The sequence below is a fragment of the Lissotriton helveticus genome, chromosome 2_1 (genome assembly GCF_964261635.1).
Source record: "Lissotriton helveticus chromosome 2_1, aLisHel1.1, whole genome shotgun sequence".
In the NCBI taxonomy this organism is placed as follows: domain Eukaryota; kingdom Metazoa; phylum Chordata; class Amphibia; order Caudata; family Salamandridae; genus Lissotriton; species Lissotriton helveticus.
Window position 1 is genome coordinate 1,890,665,157 of NC_136059.1, and position 22,520 is coordinate 1,890,687,676.

Genomic DNA, 22,520 nt, shown 5'->3' on the forward strand with positions numbered 1-22,520 from the left:
AGGAAGTCCTAGTGAGAAGACTACAGGCTCAATGGAAAGCTGTTGCAGCAACTAGGCTTGCAGTAAGACTTCAAGAGGGTTAATCTGCGGCACATACTAGAATTGTGAAATACTCTGATTATTTAATGAAAAACAGAGTTAAGAGCTCGCTTTCAAATTGATTTTGATTGGCTGCTTACATGACATGTACTGGAGTGTAATAGACACCACTGCAGCAAATTAGCTAAAGACACAGTCGCTCCCTATTCTAAAGAAAAGGTGAAAAAAAAACACTGTTGTGTAAACAGTGCTCCAGATGCTGGCAGTGATTCAGAACTACATTAGTAGTGCAACGGAGCGGTATTTCAAGGGTAGCACGTTGATGGCAAAGCAGTTTCATCATGGGATGCAGCAGCCTACGGGCCACAACGGCATGGACTTCGGGGGCCCCTGTTCTGAACAGCTTTCCATTCATAATCCAATTAGCGCTGTTTCATGCCCTCTTTGGCTAGGTCACTGAGAGTGGACAGGCACACTGGTCCAAATTCTAGACGTTTCTGTCTAATATTCAGGGATAGGGACAAGTGTTTTCAATATTGTAAAACAGCAGCAGCTCACTAATGTCATTACAGATAAACTCTGATGTGAGGTCATGTTTTGATCTAAAAGGAACTTGTTATGGATGTTTCATGGTGGAGAAAAACACAAGGAAATATTTATCTGCATAATGTCTGTAATGAACTTCCACACATTACCCGTTTTTTAAATACATTAAAGGAAAACGGTATTTAAACCAATCTATGTTTAAGAATCATGCAAGGCCAAAAGTAGTGGGCTGTCTGTAGATTAACACGTTGCGTGCTGGTGACGGAACCGTTCCGTCACCAGCCTCGGGTGGGCTGTGCTGGCGACGAAACGGTTCCGTCACGGCCCGCTCGCCGCGCCTGCGCTGCGCGAATTCTGCACCTGCGCTGAGCGTTCTAAAGAGCGGGCGGGCCGTGACGGAACTGTTCCGTCACAAACACAGCTCACCCGAGGGCCGTGACCGAGCGGTTCCGTCATGAGTACGGGAGCGCCGCGCGGCCCCGCCTCCCCCTTAGCGCTACGGCGTAATAGCCACCGCAGCTAAGGGGTTAAAGAGCCGGCTCTATCGGGGGGGCCATGAAAGGCTGGGGACGTGGACCTGTGCCCACTTTGCTCATGCCTCAAAAAGTATGTCTCTCTGCGTATTTTGCATGATGGTCTCATTCTATCATGTTATGACCCACATATGCAAATGTAATCAGGAGGTATTTTAAAGATATCGCTATGTGCTGCATTTTATGCAAGTATATAGGCTGTCTACAGTACATGCTGCTGTTCGACGTGTTGAAACCCACAATGGAACAGTGTATTGAGGTTTATCCTAAGCAAGTCAAAAATAACAAAAAAAACATCCATCAAAAATGTCGCCTTTACAGGGTTTTCCCCTCAATGACTAGCTCAACATGGCTGTCTAAATTAAAAAATGACCTCTAAACACGCCAGTGATTTGCACTAATACTTGTAATGCTTTCGTGTCATTTTTATCTATTTATAAGGTTTTAACTAACTATAAAATTCCATTTACTCATCAAATGTGTTTGTTTTAGGCAAAGCTCGTCTTACACTCAAACCCAATGGCTTTCAGTGATAACACTTGTAGGGTGAAGATTACCCTTTAATAAAGTGATTCGTAAACAAGTATTGGCAAAGCCAGTGCATTTCACCTATTTGAGATCTATTGGCTTTGTCAATGTTTCTTTAAACTTAAGGCACAGCATCATGGATGGGCTACTGTCCAACATGGCTTAAAGCAAAGAAAAAAAAAGATATGACGTGGCCAGCATTGACCGCATTATAGCACTTTTTCTTTACTTTAAACGATCTTAACAGCAGCACATGTCTAAAACAAATGCTGTGGCGGTTGGTAGGAGGATGGTAACAGAAACAATGGACAGCAGGAGGTGCAAAGCAACTCCAGCCTGTGTGGCAGGAGGGAGCGAGCAGCAATGGAAAGCAGGAGGAAGGTGTGGGGGAACAACACGAGGGATCTGCGAGGGAGGGAAAAACTACCCTAGATAGCGGGGAGGAGGGGGTGGGCTTGGAGTGGGGAGCCTGTACAGTGCCATGCACTCTTCTACTCTTCTAAAGTGCATGGCAAATAGCTTTAAAAAAGTATCTGGAGCAGTGCTCGCCCTGTGGAAAAACACTGGCTGCAAACAGGAAGCTGTGATAGGTTCATGGGAGGAAGCAGGAGGCGGGACCAATAAGAAGCTAGGAAAAGAAGATAATGTTGAAGACAACCAGTAGTACGTATTGGTAAGCAATGTGTGGGCTCTAAGCCTGTTTTGAAACGTTTGTGTATGAACAATATATTTTGCTGACAGGTTACGTGTGTCGTTAAGCCGAAAACTAAAAGAAACATTTTTGTTGTTAAATTACATAATCATTGAGAGACAATGAAGTACTACATGTCTTCAGGACAAGGCTTGGTATCAGGGGAGGGGCAGGGTGGTGGGTGATAAAAACCGGCATAAGGATATTTGGAGGTAAGTGAACAATTTAATTAATAGAACGAATTTCGTAGCGCGAGCTGCTTCGCATTTTGCGATTCAGGGCACGCTACGAAATTCGTTTATTTAATTAAATTGTTTACTTACCTCCAAATATCCATATGCTGGTTTTTATCACCCACCACCCTGCCCCTCCCCTGCCCTGCCTCCCTGCCCCACCCCAACTCCCTCCACGGGATGCGGCTGTAAGGAGTGTGGTTGGTAGTATTTCGTATAAAGGTACTCTAATGTAACAACATGTAACAGGGTTTAGGGAGTCCAACAGTAGCAGCCGGTGGTGGGAGTGCTGTGGGGCAGTAGGGCGGGGCGGGGGAGCAGGGTGGGGGGTAGTAAACTGCGGCATACGGCCGAACAGAGGTAAGTAAACAAATAAATAAATAAAACAAATTTCATTGTGTGTGCTGCATTGCCAAATGCGATGCAGCGCGCGCACCGAAATTAGTTTTATTTATTTATTTGTTTACTTACCTCTGTTCGGCCGTATGCCGCAGTTTACATATATACATACGGGAAAGTATACAATAATTATTCGTGTACTAACATCAAGGATACAGCAGTCATAAAAGTATAATGCCAATCCACATCTTCTTTACCGGTAGAGGTCAGTGTCCATGAGTCTCAATTTTAAAAAAGGCAGCTATAAACCTGGTTTATTCTTTTCTCTTCTCATCCAGACACATAAACACGAGATGCACAGATCCCTCCACCCAGAAAGCGAGGCAATTGCTTTATCTGATGCTATAATAGAAAGCAGGTGACTGGCAGTGTTGAGGGAGAAACTGAAACCACTGGAGTTTTAGAATAAGGAGATTCTTTAGGATAATGAAAAAAATTGGGCCAAATCCAAGAAAATAAGAAAGCCTGAAGCATGTGCCAAGCGACTTCTCTACTAAGATGGCGGGCCAGCAAGGCTTCTGTGCTCATTTAAGGATTTGAGTAAGCCACCACACCCAGAGGCCTCCAGGGATAGGTCCACCGTGTAGGCGTTTACGTTCTAAAGATGGTAAAGCGAGACGGTATCAATGCAAGTGTCATGGTAGAAAAGCAGTACATTTAAACTTTCATCAGGAGAAGTCTTTATAGGACGTGTACTGCGCTTGCCTTAGTGTACAGAACATGTACTTACACCAGAGGCAAGTCATTTCATTGTCATCTGGTTACATTTCTAATATGTATTAAAATATGTGACAGGGGGTTCACAGTTTTATGCTCACATCACGATAGTCAATGACAACAGTTGATTTGCAACCTTCTGAGCAGAAAAAAATAAAATGCATTTATTGGCCAAGTACTGAATCTACTAGTAACATTGCAAAGGCATTGTTGAGTCTATACAATTAACGTATAGACGAGTTGGCAACTACAAAAGCTATCAAGGAAGGGATCTGAATCTATGGGAACAGAAGATGTAGTCTGAATTCCCCATAGAGCGTTCCACTGATTTCAGTGGGTGCAGAATATTTTTCCTCTAGTTTAATGTGTCTTCTATTATAATCACAGCATCCGCAACGTAAGGAGAACACGACTGCGCACCTGTGCCGCGCCAATGTACTGCAGCAAGTGATTAGGGATCAGTTAAACGGATGAAGGCAACGGGGGCCCTGCCAAGCACCACTCAAACATGTTATGATGAAAAGAACCAGGGCAATGAAAGAAGCGGCTTAGACCCTGTGCTGCAGGGGGTTCCTTCAAAGCGAGGCGGCCCGTGCTTTAATCTCACCTTCACAGTGGTGTAATTGCTGCCTTCCTGGACGTGGATTAACAGGCCGTTCTCGCTCCTGGTCCTGAACTTCACTTCTAAGCGGTTTTCGCTGATGGGCTCTGGAAGGGCACCCGGAAAACTCTGCCTCAGCAAAGACTCACGCTTCTTGTTCTGACTGATGGAGAAGTCGAGACGGCCTTTCCCTTCGAGGGACAGCGCTGTGTCAGCTGTAATGTCTGCAAAAAGAGGGCAGAGAGTGGTAGGTGAGAGTTACAAAGAACATACCTGGTTGAAGCTACAATAGCCAGGGAATTGCAGGGGCAGGGTCACATAAATTCGCTAGGTGGTGCTATATTTCACCCAGGAGGTATTTAGCACCATATTCCACTAGGGAGCGCTATTTTACTCAATGACTTATTGAGACACTGACAGTCCATTGTGTTTTACCACAACAAAAGTGATTGCTTGAAGTTTGCCTTTGTAGGCATAATTTTGTAGACAAACAATTGACTCTCACCTAGGTAAAATAGCAAACATGGAAATAGAACAAAATAGCACACTCCTACAATAAGTAATTTTGTACAAACCAGCACCTCAGTGCAAATGAGAAATAAACAGCCAGTTTATCTATCTTACTAAAGATCATGTTTGATAACAGTGAAACCTTGTTATGCTAATGTAAATTCAAATCATACATATCACACGAAAACACCATAGTTTACTCTGTAACATTCCTTAGTTTGCATGATATTTTAACCCCTACCACGCTACCGCGTTTTCCCGCTGTGCGCTGAAAAAAAAAATGGCTTGTTTATGACAAAGCCAGCTCGTCATCCGCGTAGCGCAGGTAACGCCCATGACGAGCTGGCTTTGTCATCAGCACTGAAGGGGTTAAAATCTACTCTTATAATGGCAACCATCCTAGTTTATCCAAAATACATATATTTTGGGATTTAAGGAAAGTGTACTTCTACTGTATTTCTATTTCCCCCCACTCTCATATTTAAGAGTTCTGCAGAGTCAGCATTTAGCATTAGAACACTTCAAAAATATTAATAGAAGTGGTGCATTATAGAAGTGCACCTTTTTCACCTTGCTTCTCTTTAATCTATATGATACTTGTCACATATAAAGTTTCATATCTATAGATCTTTCATCTATTTATAATGTCTGCATGGCACACTATACATATATGCTATTGAATGTAATAATGTTTGGAAAGTAGCACTGGTAGAACATTTCACATTTTCACTTTGTGACCTACTGCAGAACGTCCCATTAAAATAGCAAAATAGTATGGTGGGGTGAATTAGGTGCTCACTCTCTAGAGGAACAATGTAGAAATGAGAATTATGTTATGCATCGTTTGCATGTCTTCATCTATTTTATTCCATCAAAGCAGGCTTTATTGATTTAATTCCTAAATTCCACACACTGTGTGTATTAAATGTGTCTTTTTTGCAAGGTCATGCCAGATATTTCACCATTTTCTGGACCATATTTTTGTTGGTATTCGGATTTTGGGCTCTGTCTAATTGGCATTAACTGTCAAGTCTCTGGCACTAAAATGGTATTGGTTAAATCGATTTCACTCAATTGTTTTTGTTTAACTTTCCTGTAAGATGATAGAAGATGGCACAGGAAATAGACCAATGGCATGGGATTTAAATGTTATATGTAGGCTGCTGTGTGTATTTACACCACACACATAGGTGACAATAAAAATGACTTTCAGGATCGGCACAGTGATCTGGCTGGGCAGCAGCAGAGGCACTGCAATAACACATGGAAAGGAAAAGTGCATTTGCCATAGTAGGAAAACCTACTTTTAGGTATTGATAAATTGATACTCTATCAGGTGGGGCGGAGGCTCGTCTAAATAGGGGAGTGGCAATGGATCTGAATAATGGCTTGCCTGGTGACAGAAGTGGTCCGCCATTTCGGAACAAAGGCTCCTGGGTAGTTTTACAGTAAGGAGAAGAGAAACTACTGCAAAAAGGTAGGTGAGAAAATAGCCAGAATTTGGAGGGACATTTCTCAAATCACTAGCTGGTGCACAAGAGAAGACTGGCACTTCTCCACCACCTCCTCAGAACATGTGCCTGTCCCAGTCTTTGACCCAAATGTTTTTATATTTTCTAGTGGTTTTTGTTGTAAAACATTTTTAATTCATATATGCGGTTGTCTTTATCCAATTTTGATGATCAAGTTGTCTTTTTGTTTATTACATTTTTTTAAATAATGTTGTCTGCTTTTCTAAATTGGTTTGGAAATGTTATTGTGCTTTTTTCTTGACTGCAATATTGTTGGTAGTGCTTGAATGTAACATAATGTCTACCACTTATGTCATAGCTACCGGGGCTGAGCAGAGATTCCCTAAGAACTGTCTTCCGGCTTAATCCTGATGTGTATATTAAGTTGCAAGGTGTCATCCCTCTCAATAAATATCAATAACTCAATTTCTGACACTATCATTTAAGCAGGTTTAGCTTTTAGAGTCCAAATTACCTGGCAGAGCACTGGTTGGGTGAAGATGTTTAATAAAGCTATTCATAACCTAAAGTTACCAACTGAAAAAAAAGGTATGCAATTCATAGAATTAAAGCTACAGTATAAAGGTTTCAGACTGTTCTAAAGTTTTTCAGAAACCAGGACAAGTATGTAAAGGATCACAGTTGCTAGTTATGCCTCCTTGAATAAAAAAAAATAGTGGTGTGCCATAGAGTAGAGTGGCGTCGAGGAGACTGGAGTGGAGTCTGAGTGGCGTGTCGTAGAGTCACCAGAGTCTGATTTAAAAGCAACCGATACACCTCTTAAGTTTGCACATTCTACATATTGTTGTAAGGGCTAAATGCATCACAGACAAACGAGAATTCTTGGATGCAGGGAAACTCGCTTTTCCAGACCTTTAAAATTCAAACAAATCTTATATTCCTTTGACTTACATTTTTCACAATGTTTTCCAGTAAATCCGTCTTTGCAGTTACACTGCTGCCATGACCAGTAATCTAAGCAGGTACCCTCATGCTGACATGGGTTAGTAGTGCAGGCTCCTTCCAACCTGGGACAACTAAAACAAAAGACAAAAGTTATAAATATATTTAAAAAATTGGCGTGAATTGAAAAGTGAGTCTTTTTATTCTTTTTACTCAGTTAATTGAACTTAACTGTATATACTTTAAAATGACGTGTAGTTACACTACGCTAATATAGACGTACAGACATGACAGTCAGATAAAGTGCAGATTGTTTCATGGTTGATCATTGATTATCTGATTCAAGTGAGGATGCAAATAGGTTTTTGTACCAGAATACTCACAAACATCTAAAATAGGCATATCTAAAGAATAACTGACAAAGACAGCAAAACAAAACAAAATATTTATGGTTAATACCCAGATCGAAATGTTATGCCATTGGACAGCTGCACTCTGGGCAGTTACCTTGTGAAAGAGCAGATTTTAGCTAGTTTTAAAAGTGGTGTGGAGAAGCAACCCCTAAAGAAGCTAGCATTAACAAGGTCAATAGATATTGCCTGGGAGAAGCTTTAAATGGCTGCCAGGTGCTCTGGTGGCAGGTTACCAACATGTGAGGACTGGGAGCCCTATGAAAAATGTAACCCCCCTCTCAAAAAGGCATAACACACACGTGAACTACTTTTTAATATTTTGCATCAGCAATGTGCCGTGGGCCTGTACCAACACTGATGGACAACTCTGTCAGCAAGTGTGAAGAGGCAGCTGAACCACTGTGGCCAATGGTGATAGCGGCTGTCCAAAAGCCCCTTCATAGTTATATGAGTGTGTTTATGTGTGTTTTTGAGTGCGTGTGTGTGCCTGTCTAGGTGTGTGGTGGCATAAGGGCTATCCAAGCAGATAGGCACGAACTAAAAATGGCAGCATTTAGGAAAAAGAGACATTTGCTAACTCAAACGTTCATCTAAATGGAGGAAACCCCTAACTCTTCCAGGTGTGAAAACTTGCAACCAACAGAGGTAAACACATACACAGAAGCAAAGTAATGTGGGGGTTGTCACCCTAAAATTCGTGTAAAAGTGTGATAACAATAGCGTAGGAAGAAACTCTGCTACATTTAAAGGGGAAGTTATTTCCCCCACAGACAGGAATGTATAGAAACATCCACACCCCACTGCAACAGCAAGGGTCACATTCATGAAAATATCTGTAGCATAGTTGGGGTGCACCCAAGATGTATGGATGATTTAATCCTGATTTTATAGGAGAAAGACACAATTATAGGAGAAGAAATGTAGAATAGGCTCACGTTTTTGCAGAGAGATTGAAAAATGAACATTAACTTGTAAGCTGAGTGAGCATGTATGTTACAGTGAAAGAAATGAAGCTCCCAGTTCCCTCAATCCACACCTAAATAGCTACAGTTAAACAAAAATAATCATGGTGCCAAGTACATTCTAAGAACAAAAGGTAATGCACTCTACCTCATCATACATGTATGAAATAAAGGTAAGTACCTACTTATATGGTGATAATCACAATGGTCAGTGCCACATCAAAAATTATTCCCAGCAAGCAAGCACTGGGTCGAAGGTTAATTTATTATTTTTCTTCCTTTATTTCTAGATTCATTTTCTTCATATAAACAGCCAACATGCATTGAACCCTCTCCGCTCACAGACTTGGGGCTCTTTCAAGACACTATGGGTTACATTTGGTCTCAAGTTGACTTCTCCCCAGAAAACCTGACTCAAGGATCAGCTATTTTACTACTGCGTGCGATCCGTCTATCTGTCTCCTAACAGTCCCAAGAGGAAAGAAATTGTGTGTGTCTGTCAGACCTTATTTTAATAACATAGAAAAGCTAGTCAGTCAAGGCCATCAATTAATGGTTGTCCTGGTGGTAGCAGTGAACTGTCCTGCTAGACCTGGACTCAGGCGTCAAGAACTACGTGACAAGAACAGAAAGTAGACAGGCTGTTCTATCTTTTTAGGTGTGGAAACTTTGCAGTCACAAAGATACTACTCGTAAAATACCTTTGTGAATAGCAAACAATCATAAACTTACACAAAAATGATGTAAGCTTACCTTTGTGAATCAGGCCCTGAGTTGGAGGGGACCCTTAGGTCAAACCTCTTACCATGAAGTGGTCTGACGTGGCTTGTGGCAACATGTCTAGACTGATGCTAAACTCTCCAAATAAGTGATGGTAGGCTGATAATATTTTGTGGAAGACGTATTGCCAATGGTCAAAAAGCAATGCTACACAGATCTATGAATTTTACTTGGATAGCTGTTTTAAAGACTGGTCTAAACTGTGAGAATCATGCTGACTGCTGTGCCACATGTACGAACCTCCAAATGTGCTAACATTGTAAGTAACTTATTAATGAACTATAGGTGATAAGATGGTCTTGCTGGTATTAAAGATTAAAGAACTGTCATGAATTTAAATATAAGTGAGAAAGTAGTGAGTTCTAAAATCATGTGTCTGCATTGTCATTTTTCATGTTGCATACAGGACCGGACTGAGAACCAAAACCGGCCCTGGCAAAGTGCTCGGCCGGCCCCCGGGGGGTGCGACCGAGCTCTTTACCAGGGTCGGTTTTCTGCCGATCTTGTTACAGCGCCGATTTTGCAGCTATGCTGCAAAAACGGCCCTGTAACAAAAACGGCCCCCAGGGCCCAAAACCGGCCCCCAACTTTGCGGCGCACCGGGCGATTGCCCGGTGCCCGCAACGGCCAGTCCGGGCCTGGTTGCATATGCTGTACACACATACCGATCTAGGATTCCTTGAGCTGCCAAAGCCTGACTCGGTTCCAGAGGGCGCCCGTTCACTGCAAACTCCATAATGCAACCAACAAAGTCATGACTTTCCACTTGGCCCCTTTTTTGAAGTATTGGTTCCAGGGATCGAATGCCTCCCACAGTGACTCGGTTTGGCTGCACATCCAGAATCCTACAACAGAAGAAAGAAGGAGCATGAAAGGAGGTTCGGCAATGAATATCAATCAAGAACGATCAGGTCACATGTGAACCACCTGGACATCATCCATTCCTTCAGTGAACTGCTATCACAGCTTAGTTTTACCGATTTAAATTTAGATGTGTAATCATATTTGTAATGTGCACTGTTAAGAAGTAAATCACTGAATGGAATCAAATTAGCACAACATTAGCACTAGGGGCAAAATAGTCAGTGGAAGGATGATAGGAAGTACAGCATAAAAGCTCAAATGTACAACTTAGATGGTTTAATAGTGAAGGTTCAGAGGACAATTAACCAGCATTTGATACATAGAAAATGGATGCCTGGAAAATACAGTGCAGACCAGGAACTACTATGTATAGTATAGAGGATTTTTGTATTTAATGTCTGCCATTTTGTAAAAGACAGTGTACAACTATAACCTCTACACCATTGAGATAAAGTTGGTTTTGTAGGAACTTTCTCTGGACAGGACTACTGCTAATCCAGCCAGCCTAGTAATAGCGGTTCTAGACTATATGGACATGCAAGCTAGAAGCAAAGAAATTCTGAACAGTAGTTCCTTGGCAGTGGAATCCAATGCATCGCTGTGGGATTTCAAATAAAACTGGAAATTACGTTTGGGTGGTAAAGTACATATTTTGAAAGAACATCTCAAAATTGCTGACAATGGATATAAACAAGTGGTATGGGAAAAAGAAGGCAGCCCCATATGTACTGTACTAATTTCAGTCATAAGTGGTATCTCCAGCAAATGTTCTAACCTGTGCACTGAAAGTTCCTTCTATAACTAATAATAAAATATGGATGTCAGGCACCCTTTAACTGAGTGCAATAACCATAGTGAGTTAACCAGCCACTGCTGTATTTTCTGTGTGCCATCATGCTAAATTCCAGTGGGCCTGCTCAGTGTCTCATACTTCTGGATTCGTGTAAATGAAGCCAATTCAATTTACAGAGCTACGAAACTGCATCATGTGAGGTAGTATTTGCAATACGGATGTACATTGTTACAACGCATGCTTTTACTACGCATGCCTTTACAACGCAGGATTTACAACGCAAGTCGTTACAACGACTTGCGTTGGGGGGTGCTGGATAGTGAATAGTTTAATTTACTATTCCAACTCCAGTCCCCGTGGATAGTAGGGAAGGTGTTGGATAGTAAATTAAACTATTACCTATCCTAGAGCGCCCCCCAGGCGCAATTCGTTGTATTGACTTGCGTTGAAAAACCTGCGTTGTGAAGGCACTGCGTGGTAAAAGTTGCGTCGTAAAGGATGTTTCCCTTGCAATACAGACTCCAAGCCACATATTGAAATGCGAGATCACAGAGAACAATGGCACTCCTATTGTTTGTGGGTGCTTATCTTTTATTCCAATTTCCACCTAATGAAATATATAATCACATTTGAAATAGTTAAATAAAGTCAATGCTATAACCAGTACACAATGTACTGGGTTGGAGTTGAACTTGATATGGAGGGTCCTCATTTCTGTGGCATCTGCATTGCTGCATGACATTGCTAGGTTTGTCTTGTCAGCCTTCTGTGTTCTCAAAAATTCATAATAATATACATACATTCACTGTCTTTTAGTCAGTCCTCTTTATCATTTGGCCTGTTTAAGTGTCATCCACATTTAACTCTTCCCCCTGTAGCAATGACCATGGGATAATGGGCCATTCCATTTCAGCCATTCGGCCTTTTGTGCAATGATTGATGGCACGTTACTTCTGCACATGTACGAATCTACAAAAACTGTAGCCCGCTTAAGTGGCTGGGCTGGTGTGCTGATTATACCTCATGTTTTGTTATAAATTATTATCGCATTGGGTCATTTTTCACTCAATTCCCTTTTTGCAAACATATGCATACAATCTTTTAATTGCAGCATTTTTAAGATTTAGTTCTGATGACAGGTGCACTGTATAGCTGGATCTTATCTGGTCAACCGAAAAAGATGTTTAAGAAGCACTACAGAGAGAGGGTGATTTCTTTAATACGAAAAGTTACGGTGAAAAGCATATGATAGAGTATAGGGTGGTTTGTTATTGCAATAGGTTAAAGTCCGAAGAAAGGTATTTTGCATAATGAAGTCTGATAGATTACCATCGTACGCATGAGTTTAATAATGATTAACAGCCTCTGACAAACCTTAATCGGAGATTTTCCCTGTGATAATCATTTTTAATCCCTCTTAGGTGAGGTTACATATTGTATTGCCACCTGGTTCTGTTTGCAATATGCCTGATTGTTGCCTTGTAGGAAAGCTTCCGCTCAAGGGGAGTAGTCAATGGTAAATGCTATAAGCCTGATTGGTTCATTTGGAAATATTATGTCAGGTGCCATAGACCTGATCTGTCTATTCTGTAAAGTTACGACAAAGGCAGTTGACCTGACCCTATAGAGAAAACCTTATGTTAAAACCAGTAGAACTTAAAAGTGTGAATTGTTATTACACTGTGTAAAGGCTAATAGACAGGTATCGTGGTAAATACACGCTAACCATTTACCATCATAGGTAAGGGTTTTGGTATTTGGTACTCCTTCCAACAAACCCTGGGGGTAGAACATTTGTAAGGTCCCTGTATAAAAGTAGGGGGGCCATGCAAATTGTTTTGCCAACTGTAATTTTGTGAGTATGTATAATTGATGGGTGGCTAGTGGGAAAGCTTATGCTCAATATAACATGCCAAAGGTGGTTACAGTGTGAAGCCAATTTGAAAGGTTATCTGCCTATTGCATCATCGGTATAAGTTATATAGAATGTCATGTGTCGGATCTATTTATTATGAAATGTTACAAAAAGGTTACAGGCCTAACTCATTGATTATTAAAAACATTTGTTAAATCCAATAGGCCTTTATGGGTGGATTGTTATTCGTCTGTATTAAATCCTATAGATTGGTATCTTAAATGGAATCTCACAGATTACTTTAGTAGGTAAGGATTTGGGCCTTTGTTAACTCCTTTGACAATCCCTGGAGTACTAGATCTACTCTATGATAATCCTTGCTACAACCATTTTAGGAAGGACTGGCAGGTTTAGTTGTCTTGCAGTCTCTCAAAAACGATTAAATACCCTAAAAATACATACATACACACATGCACATAAATAGAGACTATAGATCAACCCTGTTCTGCCAGTGGTCAGTAAGAGTAAAATTCACATTCTGCTTCTGCCTATGACAGCAAACAGCATGAGAAATGGATCAGCCCCATTCAGCCTTTGACTCTCATGCCCTGTAAGTGACAGCATTTTTCATGATAACATGGGCTGACCAATCTGAAAATGAGTGCTTCACTGCCAGGGTTGGTGGGCAAGTCCGTTGGTTTTCCATTTTCTTCTTTAATTGGTCCGCTTTCATTTCTTTCTTTTGCCTCTTTTTTATTTTATTTTTTAGAATGTACTTCCCCTCCCTAGATAGTGCTAGCTGACCACGTGCTGTTCATTTCATGTACAGTCACCACACCCCATGAATCCACTGCTTCTAAACTTAGCAGACAATGTTGAATGGTGGTATCCATAGTGAATTACTGTTCAAAATGTCTGCCGAATTTCGAAGCATGACATTGGCCATCTTGGATCGGTACTATGTAGAACACCATTTCACAATGGCTGCCAAGTGTGATGTTTCTAAGCATCCATCTTTGAGTGGTGTTATCCATAGTGTGACATTTTTTTACCTATTCAAGATGGCTAACATATTGATTGCTTCTAAATGTGTCATCCATACTGAAATTTTGAATAAGAGATACACTATGTACAATACCATTACAAGGTGAATGTCACTTTATGTATACTTTTATTTTTTATTTTATGTGTCCACCATGTTTATACTTTCATTACTACAACTTACTATGGCTATCTTTTACTACCTACCCCGAGGATAGGGGACTGAGCTTCCTAACTTCCATTAGAGCCCATGGCACCTTTGCTAGGACACCAGCTCGGCCTTACAGAATTTGGCCAAGGGGGAAGGTGTAATTAGAACTTTGAGGTATAAGGTTCCACAGCCAATAAAGTAGCCACTGGATGACATCTCCTCCCAACTGGTCAACTTTAAATGAGCGGTTACTTGTCCTCACCAGTCGGTGGAAGCGGCCACGTTACTAACTGCACAAAAGCCCGGATCCTGATCCTCGTGGCATGTGTCCACTGTGAGAGAAGCAGCCTGTAGAGAGCAGATCAAAGGTATACATGAACATTTCATCACAGTATATCAATCATCATTTCACATTCTCTTACCATGATTCATCACGGAAAAAGATACACAGGTGACTGAGAAATGTTGCACTGTTGAGTGGGGAACTCTGCACTCACCAGCCAGTGCAAAATGGTATTTCACCTGACTCATAAGTGCAAAATCGAGAAATAATAGATTTAAAATTACATTTTAAACTGCTCGCCAAGTGCAATTGGTGGAGCACCATTAAATTTTCACTAGTGAACATTTTTTCATTTAATGCATGCAATGCGGTACCCAGAGCAGTACTTTTCTGACAGAAGTAGTTTTAGAATCCTCTATGAAAGATTGTTTTTCTAGGAAGAGAAGAAAGAAGGCAAACGAGATTTCTAGGATTCAGATTAAGAAGAAAATCCAGACCTTTTCGTTCAAATGTGATGTAAAGTGAGGTCACTAGTACATTTTTATTTTTCAAATGTGCAGAAAGGCATTTAGATGCATGGTCGCTACCTGCAGCACATTACAGAATGTTTCCATACGTAGCGTTATTTTCGTGCACTCCTTCAGCCGGTTTACAAAAATAAATTTCCCACCAAGTGCATGTATAGAAAAAATAAACTGTCGACTCATTTGTCTCGAGGCACAGCTGTGCAAAAACAAATACATAGAGCCAAATCTATCAATATATGACGAGTTCCCTGGTTTCTAGGTAAAAAATGTGAGGGTGAATTATGATAATGAACATCAAATGTTATTTTTTTTTTTACAATTTGTACAACGGCTAGGGCTGTGTTTACGTCTGGTTAGCTCTGATGGAGTAGCACACTCACTATTAACTCCCGGTGTGCCACCTTGGTGTCATAAATCGGCATTTATCTTCCCTACGCAGACCGCAATCACCACTAAAAGGCAGGCCTGCTGAAATTCCTCAGCAGTCCACACAATTCATTTCCAATTAGACGACCAGCTCTGACACGTTGTATCGGCCAGGCCAGCTGCTTGTCCTGCAAGGCTTTTTCGCATCACTTAACTGTGCATGTCAAATTATTTTAACAGCAACAATTCTACTTGAGTGCCACTTCGTTTGCCCTCAGCAACCCACTACTTCCTTCTACTTTAAGCAGAAACACAGTTGTATATAGCGCGAACTCGACCCAAAGGCCTCGGAGCGCTTTACATGCGCACCAGTTACGTTACACAAGGAGACATTAATTGTTGGTAGGCACGGGGGAATTAAGTGATGTGCCCAGAATCACCGGATGTTGAGCAGACGCCGAGAGTCGAACCTAGTTCCCCAGCTCCAAAACCGCAAGCTCTGGCCGTTACGCTACATCCTCTCCCCAATAATAATAATAATAATAATAATAATAATAATAATAATAATAATATGAGGCATGGACCAAAAATGTGCCATCAACCCTGTATTTTGCAAAGCGCCGTCCCCTTGTGCACTGAGTTTCCTGCGGGTACCTTCACCCCCTTCGCCACAAATGGCAACTCGTCACTTTTCTCATATCACTCACACTTTCTTTTCTATATTTTCACAGCGGTGCACGCAACCCCTTCCCCGGTGCAGGGACGGACATTTGAGCCTGTATTTTAGTTGGACTCGAGTTCTTACGCACTCTGCTCTGACGTTAGTCAGAGGTTCCTGCTGCTAATTCCACTCTCTCTAAAGTTACCTTCTTGCAGTTATGCGATTTTCTATGCTGTCACTCTGCAATATCTCAAGCTTGACAACTTAATGATTTTACCAGTTTCCGGCGAAGTCCCACTGCTCTGTAGGAAATGACAGGTGGGGGAGGCTGCCGTTTTGTCATTTTTTTCGACATATAGGAAAAACCTTTCTTGCAATAAATAGCACAGATGAGGGAGAATTCTATTCACGCCTTGTGTTGGTAAATAGCTGATGGGAATGTTAAGCCTAGAGTTAATACTGGAAGAATTATACATTGAAATGATGTATAAAGCCCTTGCTGGTTCTGTGTTCCTTTTTCACTGGATCATGGGGGGTATTACATGTAGCTCTGAATAGCGGCTATGCGGATTTAACTTGGTACGTGCCTACGCGCACACGCTTACTAAATAAAAGAAAACACCAAGCTGGAAGCATTTGTTCATGAAATGGAAAAACAATGTTTGAATAGTACGCTGACAAACAAATGTACTGCTATCTTGCATAAATATGCGGTTATTGTTTCCATGACAACTACAGTAGCTTTGTTTGGCCACATGAATACTGTTATTTTGCAAATTATAGGTGAACTATAACTTTTGTTTACCATATTTTCTGAACTGAATGATGTCTATTGAAGCCATGGAAAGAGGTCGAGAGTATTGTATCGAGGGTAGCAACGGCTACCTGTGTCTAGTCAGGAAACAGGTCGATTTGAGGTCCAGTAGGATGGAATATTTCTGAAGTTGTTACACTATTTTTCAGAACTCAAGGTAAAGGACTGAGCGACCACCACCACCACAGTCCCTCAGTTACCCATCCAGGGGCACATTATACAAAGTGCCCCGGGGTGCAATCGTCGCTTGAGCCCACTTTGCGGGCCCCGGGGGTACCTTGGTTTTACAGAGGCGTCTGTAGATGACTGTGCAGCCCCTTTTGTAATACTAAAAGCGCTGGTGCGCATACATCACAAACGCTTTCTCAAGAGGACGTTTCCTCATTTGCATGGGGGTGTGGTCTCATGCAAATGAGGGAATCCCTTTTCCTCTGCCTTCGCGCAGTATTATAGGTGCGGGCGCAGAGGCAAAGAAGCTGCAAGGGGGAACACTAACATTGCACCACCTAAAACGTGGCGCACTATCAGTGCGCCCCCCTGATGGCAGCCCTCTGGAAGAGAGAGAGGGGCCCCTAGGCATCCCCTTGCAGGTGGATGCAGTCACTCACTGCCCCCGCCTCTCCCTGCACCCACCTGCAAGGGGATCTCTAATCCCCTTCAAACGTGCAGGGTGGTGCTTGCACAGCGAAACAAGGAGCTGCTGCTTCAAAGCCACTCTATTTTTCACCTGAATGCACTGCCCCTGGGGGAAGCGCGAGTTAATGGCTGCCCTGTGGGCAGCCCATTTAATGTATTTGGGCACACTTCCCCTGTTGGCGCCCAGCGCACCTGTTTTAATGTGCGCCGGGCGCAAACAGGGAAAGTGTGCCCTATACTTAATAGGGCCCGCACTCAGTGGCGTCACTAGGGGGGTGCGGGGGGTGCGGACCGCACCGGGTGACACCCTCACATGGGGGTGACACCTGCCCAAAATACAAAATATTACTGAATGTCTGTTTTCCTTACCCGGCCACGGGAAAGATTATTGGACAATTAGGCTACCGCTACGACGTTGGCGTCCGGACGTCGACGACGTTCAAAACGTCACTCACGTGACATGGCTCCCGGACCCGCCGTTTTTATCACTGCCCACGTCCACCACTTCACTTGCTATGAAATTGTGAAGGAGGAATAAGCATCGGTGAATGGAGTCGCCAGAGGTAAGCGGCAAGCTGAGGATCGGGGAGGTTTACAAGCCAGGCTGCTCTGTACAGGTTGCATTAGGGGGAATGGGCCCCTAACCTAAATCTGATCAGGCCCGCTAGACGGGAACGCATTGACCCGGCAACACCTGGTCCTGTAAATAAATCACAGAAGAGCTGCGCCTACGTGCCGCAGTGTGAAGGCCAAATTTCGGCTTTTTACAAGTAGAATGTAATCGACATAAAAACGACACTGATTAACACCTCAAAGAGTGCACACTACAATTGCTTTACAAGTGTGAACACCTCTACTGTTGGTCAGAAGGCCTCGGCGTGATTTTTACTGATGTGCATGGAAAATGCCACGGCCATACACCTTACGTGCAGATGAACAGAGTATCATAAAGAAAATTATTAAAATTGTTCTGGGAGTGGAGGAGCGTCTGGACTGACTCAACACACACGTTTAATAGATAGCATAAGTCACACTGCACATATGCATCTATAACATGTGCACCCACACCTGACATACAGAAAGTGCTATATGGTATATAGAGATAACTCTAATCACCAGTCTCTTCTTTGTGTGACTTTACATCTAGTACATTTGCATTTTTTACTGTTTGTATCTTTTATGTAACGCATGTAATCCTTAGTCCTTATGTTTTGCAAGCACTCTGACGCCTTCGGTTAAAGTTCGCGCTATAGAAAATCACATTAAATAAATAAAAAAATAAAAAATAAGGAAGACAGCAGCCTGGACGTGCCTTTCTTTCACGGTCGAGGTATTGCACTTTCGTTTGTTGATCCCATCGGTAACTTAATGCATGTTTAACTTTGTTAATCATTTTGTTGGTTTTGCATTCCCGCTTGAAATGATTTTTTTTATTTTGTAATCGCTTCCATGCTTGTGATTACGAAGATGTCACTCCAGTTTGCAGCTGCGCCGTCCATTTTACATCTGCGCAGTTCTTATACACATGTTATGCTCACATCACAACGATTCATGATCTTTCCAGCTACCGCATTCCAGGCACTGTAAAACAGACCGTGTGTGGAATTAAATTAAGTAGTGTGATTTCGAGGATAACATAAATGCTTGAAACGTTTGAGTTACACGCAGCAGCATTTTCCTTGCGCCGTCTGATTGTTTGCTTTCTGTTTCTTATGTTCTCGACTGAATACCCTTGTACATTTCTTAAAACTAGTCCTAAAATCATGTAAGAGCGTGCCACCCTACTCCATTTCTCTGCTCTCTCCCGTGCTCATCCTCCGTCTTCTCCTGTGCTTGTGGTTGAGTGATGTGGTTTCTGTTCTGTGGTAAATAACTGTGTTTTTTTGTGTTGCTCCTTGTGGTTAACACATACTAGACAGCTTGCTTTTGTAGACTCAACATGATGCTAACGTTGGGCGAGTGTGTGCTGAGCCTTTTTTTCAACCATCCTTTTAGATGACAGGATGAAATCAAGAATGTGGGTCCAATTCCTCTATTGGTTAGTAAAAGACAGCCACAGTTGGGGTGCACTGGCCTCATCCCTGCATTGGGCGGCACCACTGTGCTGTACTCTATTGAGAGCTACACCCCTGTTGTGTAGAAAGAAGTGGGTTAAGAAATCTTAGCTGTTGTGCATGAAGTGATTTATAGAAGTTGATCTTTGTTATTTATGGTTCCTGTATACACTCACTATCTCACTATTTTTCGAAATACAGACATTCATTATCCGACGTCACAGCAGTGACCAAACACAGGATTTTCACTGCTTTGATGTGATATTCGGCCGAAAGAAATTCCCATTAAGCACCCTCTACTTCCTAAAATACAAGAAGACCTCAACGCACATAAAGGGAACAGTCGGGAAAACATGACTTCCACACAAAAATGAAATAAAGAGAAGTACACCGGAATAAACACAGGCTAAGATATTTCAAATGAAAAAAGCGATTTTGTGGTGTGCATAAACACAAGTAAGCTAAATATAAATGGACACGTGTTCTTATCAGTTAAAATACCATTCTCCATTGATAATCATTTTAACATCGTTTTTACCTGTAACTACAACAAAGAACGGTGTGTTAATAATTACCATATATGGGAACCATATTATAACAACATTCTCCGTGGGTATCTGTCAAAAAAGAAGATGTTTTCCACAGGGCGGGTCTTTGTGACATCATAGAAAGCTCACATTTTGCAGTCATTGTTTAAGATGTCCCATAGAACCTCTTTGTGGAATTCGTTCCCTTTGGTGACATCACCTGTCAGCACTTCCTTTTGTTCTTTGCTCTTGTGCAGTGGTAACGAAAACAACTAGGGGTTTCCTTTCTACACAATCAGCATAGGTACATTGGGAGTTTGCCTGCTGTTTGGTGAGGTCCGATAATGCCGCATGGTTTTTGCACACAAGTGTACGTGCCTTCCAGGAGTGAGCTTGCAGTTGTGAACATGTTGGTAGAGCCATAGCATTTTATGAATAAGCAATCCAGCTCAAGTCTCACAGATTTGCCAGTGACCTTTTTCGATTACTTAACTTGCTGCAAGTGTGCCTAACAAAATGAATGTGTGTCCTTGTGGAGCGTAACTGGTGGAACGTAACTGGTGCTATGTAAAGCGCTCTGATACCCTGTTCAGTTCGGGTCTAGTTCGCGCTATATAAAACTCTGCAAAAAAAAATAAAAAATTCCCTTTATTTCCAAAGTTACATAAGTAGAGTATTGAAAAGTCAGACTCCACCCATATATACGGACTCAGGAGCCTTGAAGTGAGGGCAGTATTTTCACAATGCTTTACCCTGGCCGGACCTGTAAGATGCTGGAGTAGGATTCAGGAGATGTCATCTTGTAACTGTGAAGGAAAGACGATGGCATGGAGAGCTGAACAAGCCATGAAAGCTACAGTGATTAGCACCTTTTAAGGCTGCGGATGGGTGGGAGTGGGAGGTAGGGGGAGTTAGCCAGGAGATATGCACAAGGCCTGTGTTGTAACTCAAAATGATGGCAGAAGAAGGACCCCCTCCGTGGGTGCTGCACAGATGAATACATCTCCTCGAGGAAGATGGATTCCTGGGGTAAGTCGTGTCGTGAGGGGGTGACACCATGAGTTACCCGCACTGGGTGACACCAACCCTAGTGACGCCACTGCCCGCACTGTGTAACTTGTGTATATGTATCCCTTTGTGACTAGAGTACTTAAGTAACCTTGCCTACCTGATCTTTCAAAATTAAAAATATCCCAAGTTAGTGTATAATATGCCCCTTTTTCATATCCTGGATCTATAATTGAATTCAATTGGCACACACATTCAGACGTTACAATTTACATTTACGTTCCGAATTGTGAGGGCCTCAATTCCACAGTGATTCCTCGTAATGAATGTACACAGAAGCAGATGAAAACAAAGTGGCACATTGAAGAGACTGAAAAAGCTAACATTCAACCTAGTGATAGTGCACCCTAAGAAAATGGTTAATTCCCTTTCTAAGGTATAATACCAATGAAAACATGCAGGAAAGTCTAGGGATCTCACACACCCTCGGCAGCTCTGTTTCGCTGAGATTAGCACCAGAAAGAAAGCAGAAGCTGTGAATATACCAATTTTCACTGGAACATAACCTTAGTTTTAGCTTTAGAGGGTCCATGAGAAAATATCAGAATGAAGTCATAGGAAGATGTACATCTCTGAAAACGAGGTTGGACCTCAAAGACGCATCTATCAAAAGTATTTAACAATCAATGACAGATTTCAATCTATTGTATGCCCATAAATAAAATGTATCTGACTTGTTCTAAATCTAAAAGACATTGAATGGGATTTGACCAGTAAGACTGTACACGAACTCAGCTTCGGCCCAGGCATTGGTTTAGCAGAGAGATACCTCCACGGGGAACTGCACAGAGACTGTAAGGTGTGTTACTTTTCAAGGGGAATATTATTTCTATTTCAAAGCGGGAAGTGGAGAGAGAGAGAGGATGTTGAGTTGATAAACACACATCCATCATTTGATAACAATTACTAGGAAGGGCAAGTATCTAGTCACAACACTAAATACAAATGCAGGCAGTTATTAATGGGAGAAAAGTGAGGTGAGAATGTCTGGGCATTAGAGATACAATATGCATTTGCTTCAGCTTTTCTAAAACTGGTTATGAAGTACATCAGACCCAGTGGATTTTCAACGTGCACTGTCTCCATCTAAATAAAACATGATGGAGTCAAACCCTGTACCTCTGAAACATCCCTTACCATGCCAGCTCTGCGAGCAATGACCGTGTGGAACTGCCCATCGGACACCTTCTTCATAGTGGTCAGTTTGTTGGTTCCACTGCCAAGGTTGTAGGAGAACCTCATGCGCTCTTCTACAATTTCCAGGGCCAGGAACTCGGACTGGTCCCCCGTCTGGTTGTCGTAGTTGTAGAGTAGCAGGGCGTTGCTTTTGATGGTGGAAAACTTGATGTAAATGTAGTTGTTGTTGGGGTCTAAGCTGGGGAACTCCATGTAGGACATTTCTTCAAACCCATAACTGTTTAATTCACAATGCTTTCCAAAGACACCTACGCAGGAGAAATAAACATTGTTATTGCAATAAAAGTCACACCCAACGTAATAAAGCATGTGCTGTA

The 22,520-nt window shown here is 42.0% G+C and overlaps 1 protein-coding gene across 1 annotated transcript in view; it reads right to left on the minus strand.

Moving 5' to 3' along the window:
* Nucleotides 1–22,520, minus strand: part of FAT4 (FAT atypical cadherin 4) — a 386,231-nt gene that overhangs the window by 15,000 nt on the left and 348,711 nt on the right. Inside the window, exons 11-15 of the mRNA XM_078676811.1 lie at nt 22,144–22,451; nt 14,333–14,418; nt 10,032–10,211; nt 7,221–7,345; nt 4,294–4,511 (exon numbers count right to left, since the gene is read on the minus strand). Of these exons, the coding sequence (XP_078532937.1) occupies nt 4,294–4,511; nt 7,221–7,345; nt 10,032–10,211; nt 14,333–14,418; nt 22,144–22,451 (917 nt within the window). The remainder of the gene's footprint in view (nt 1–4,293; nt 4,512–7,220; nt 7,346–10,031; nt 10,212–14,332; nt 14,419–22,143; nt 22,452–22,520) is intronic.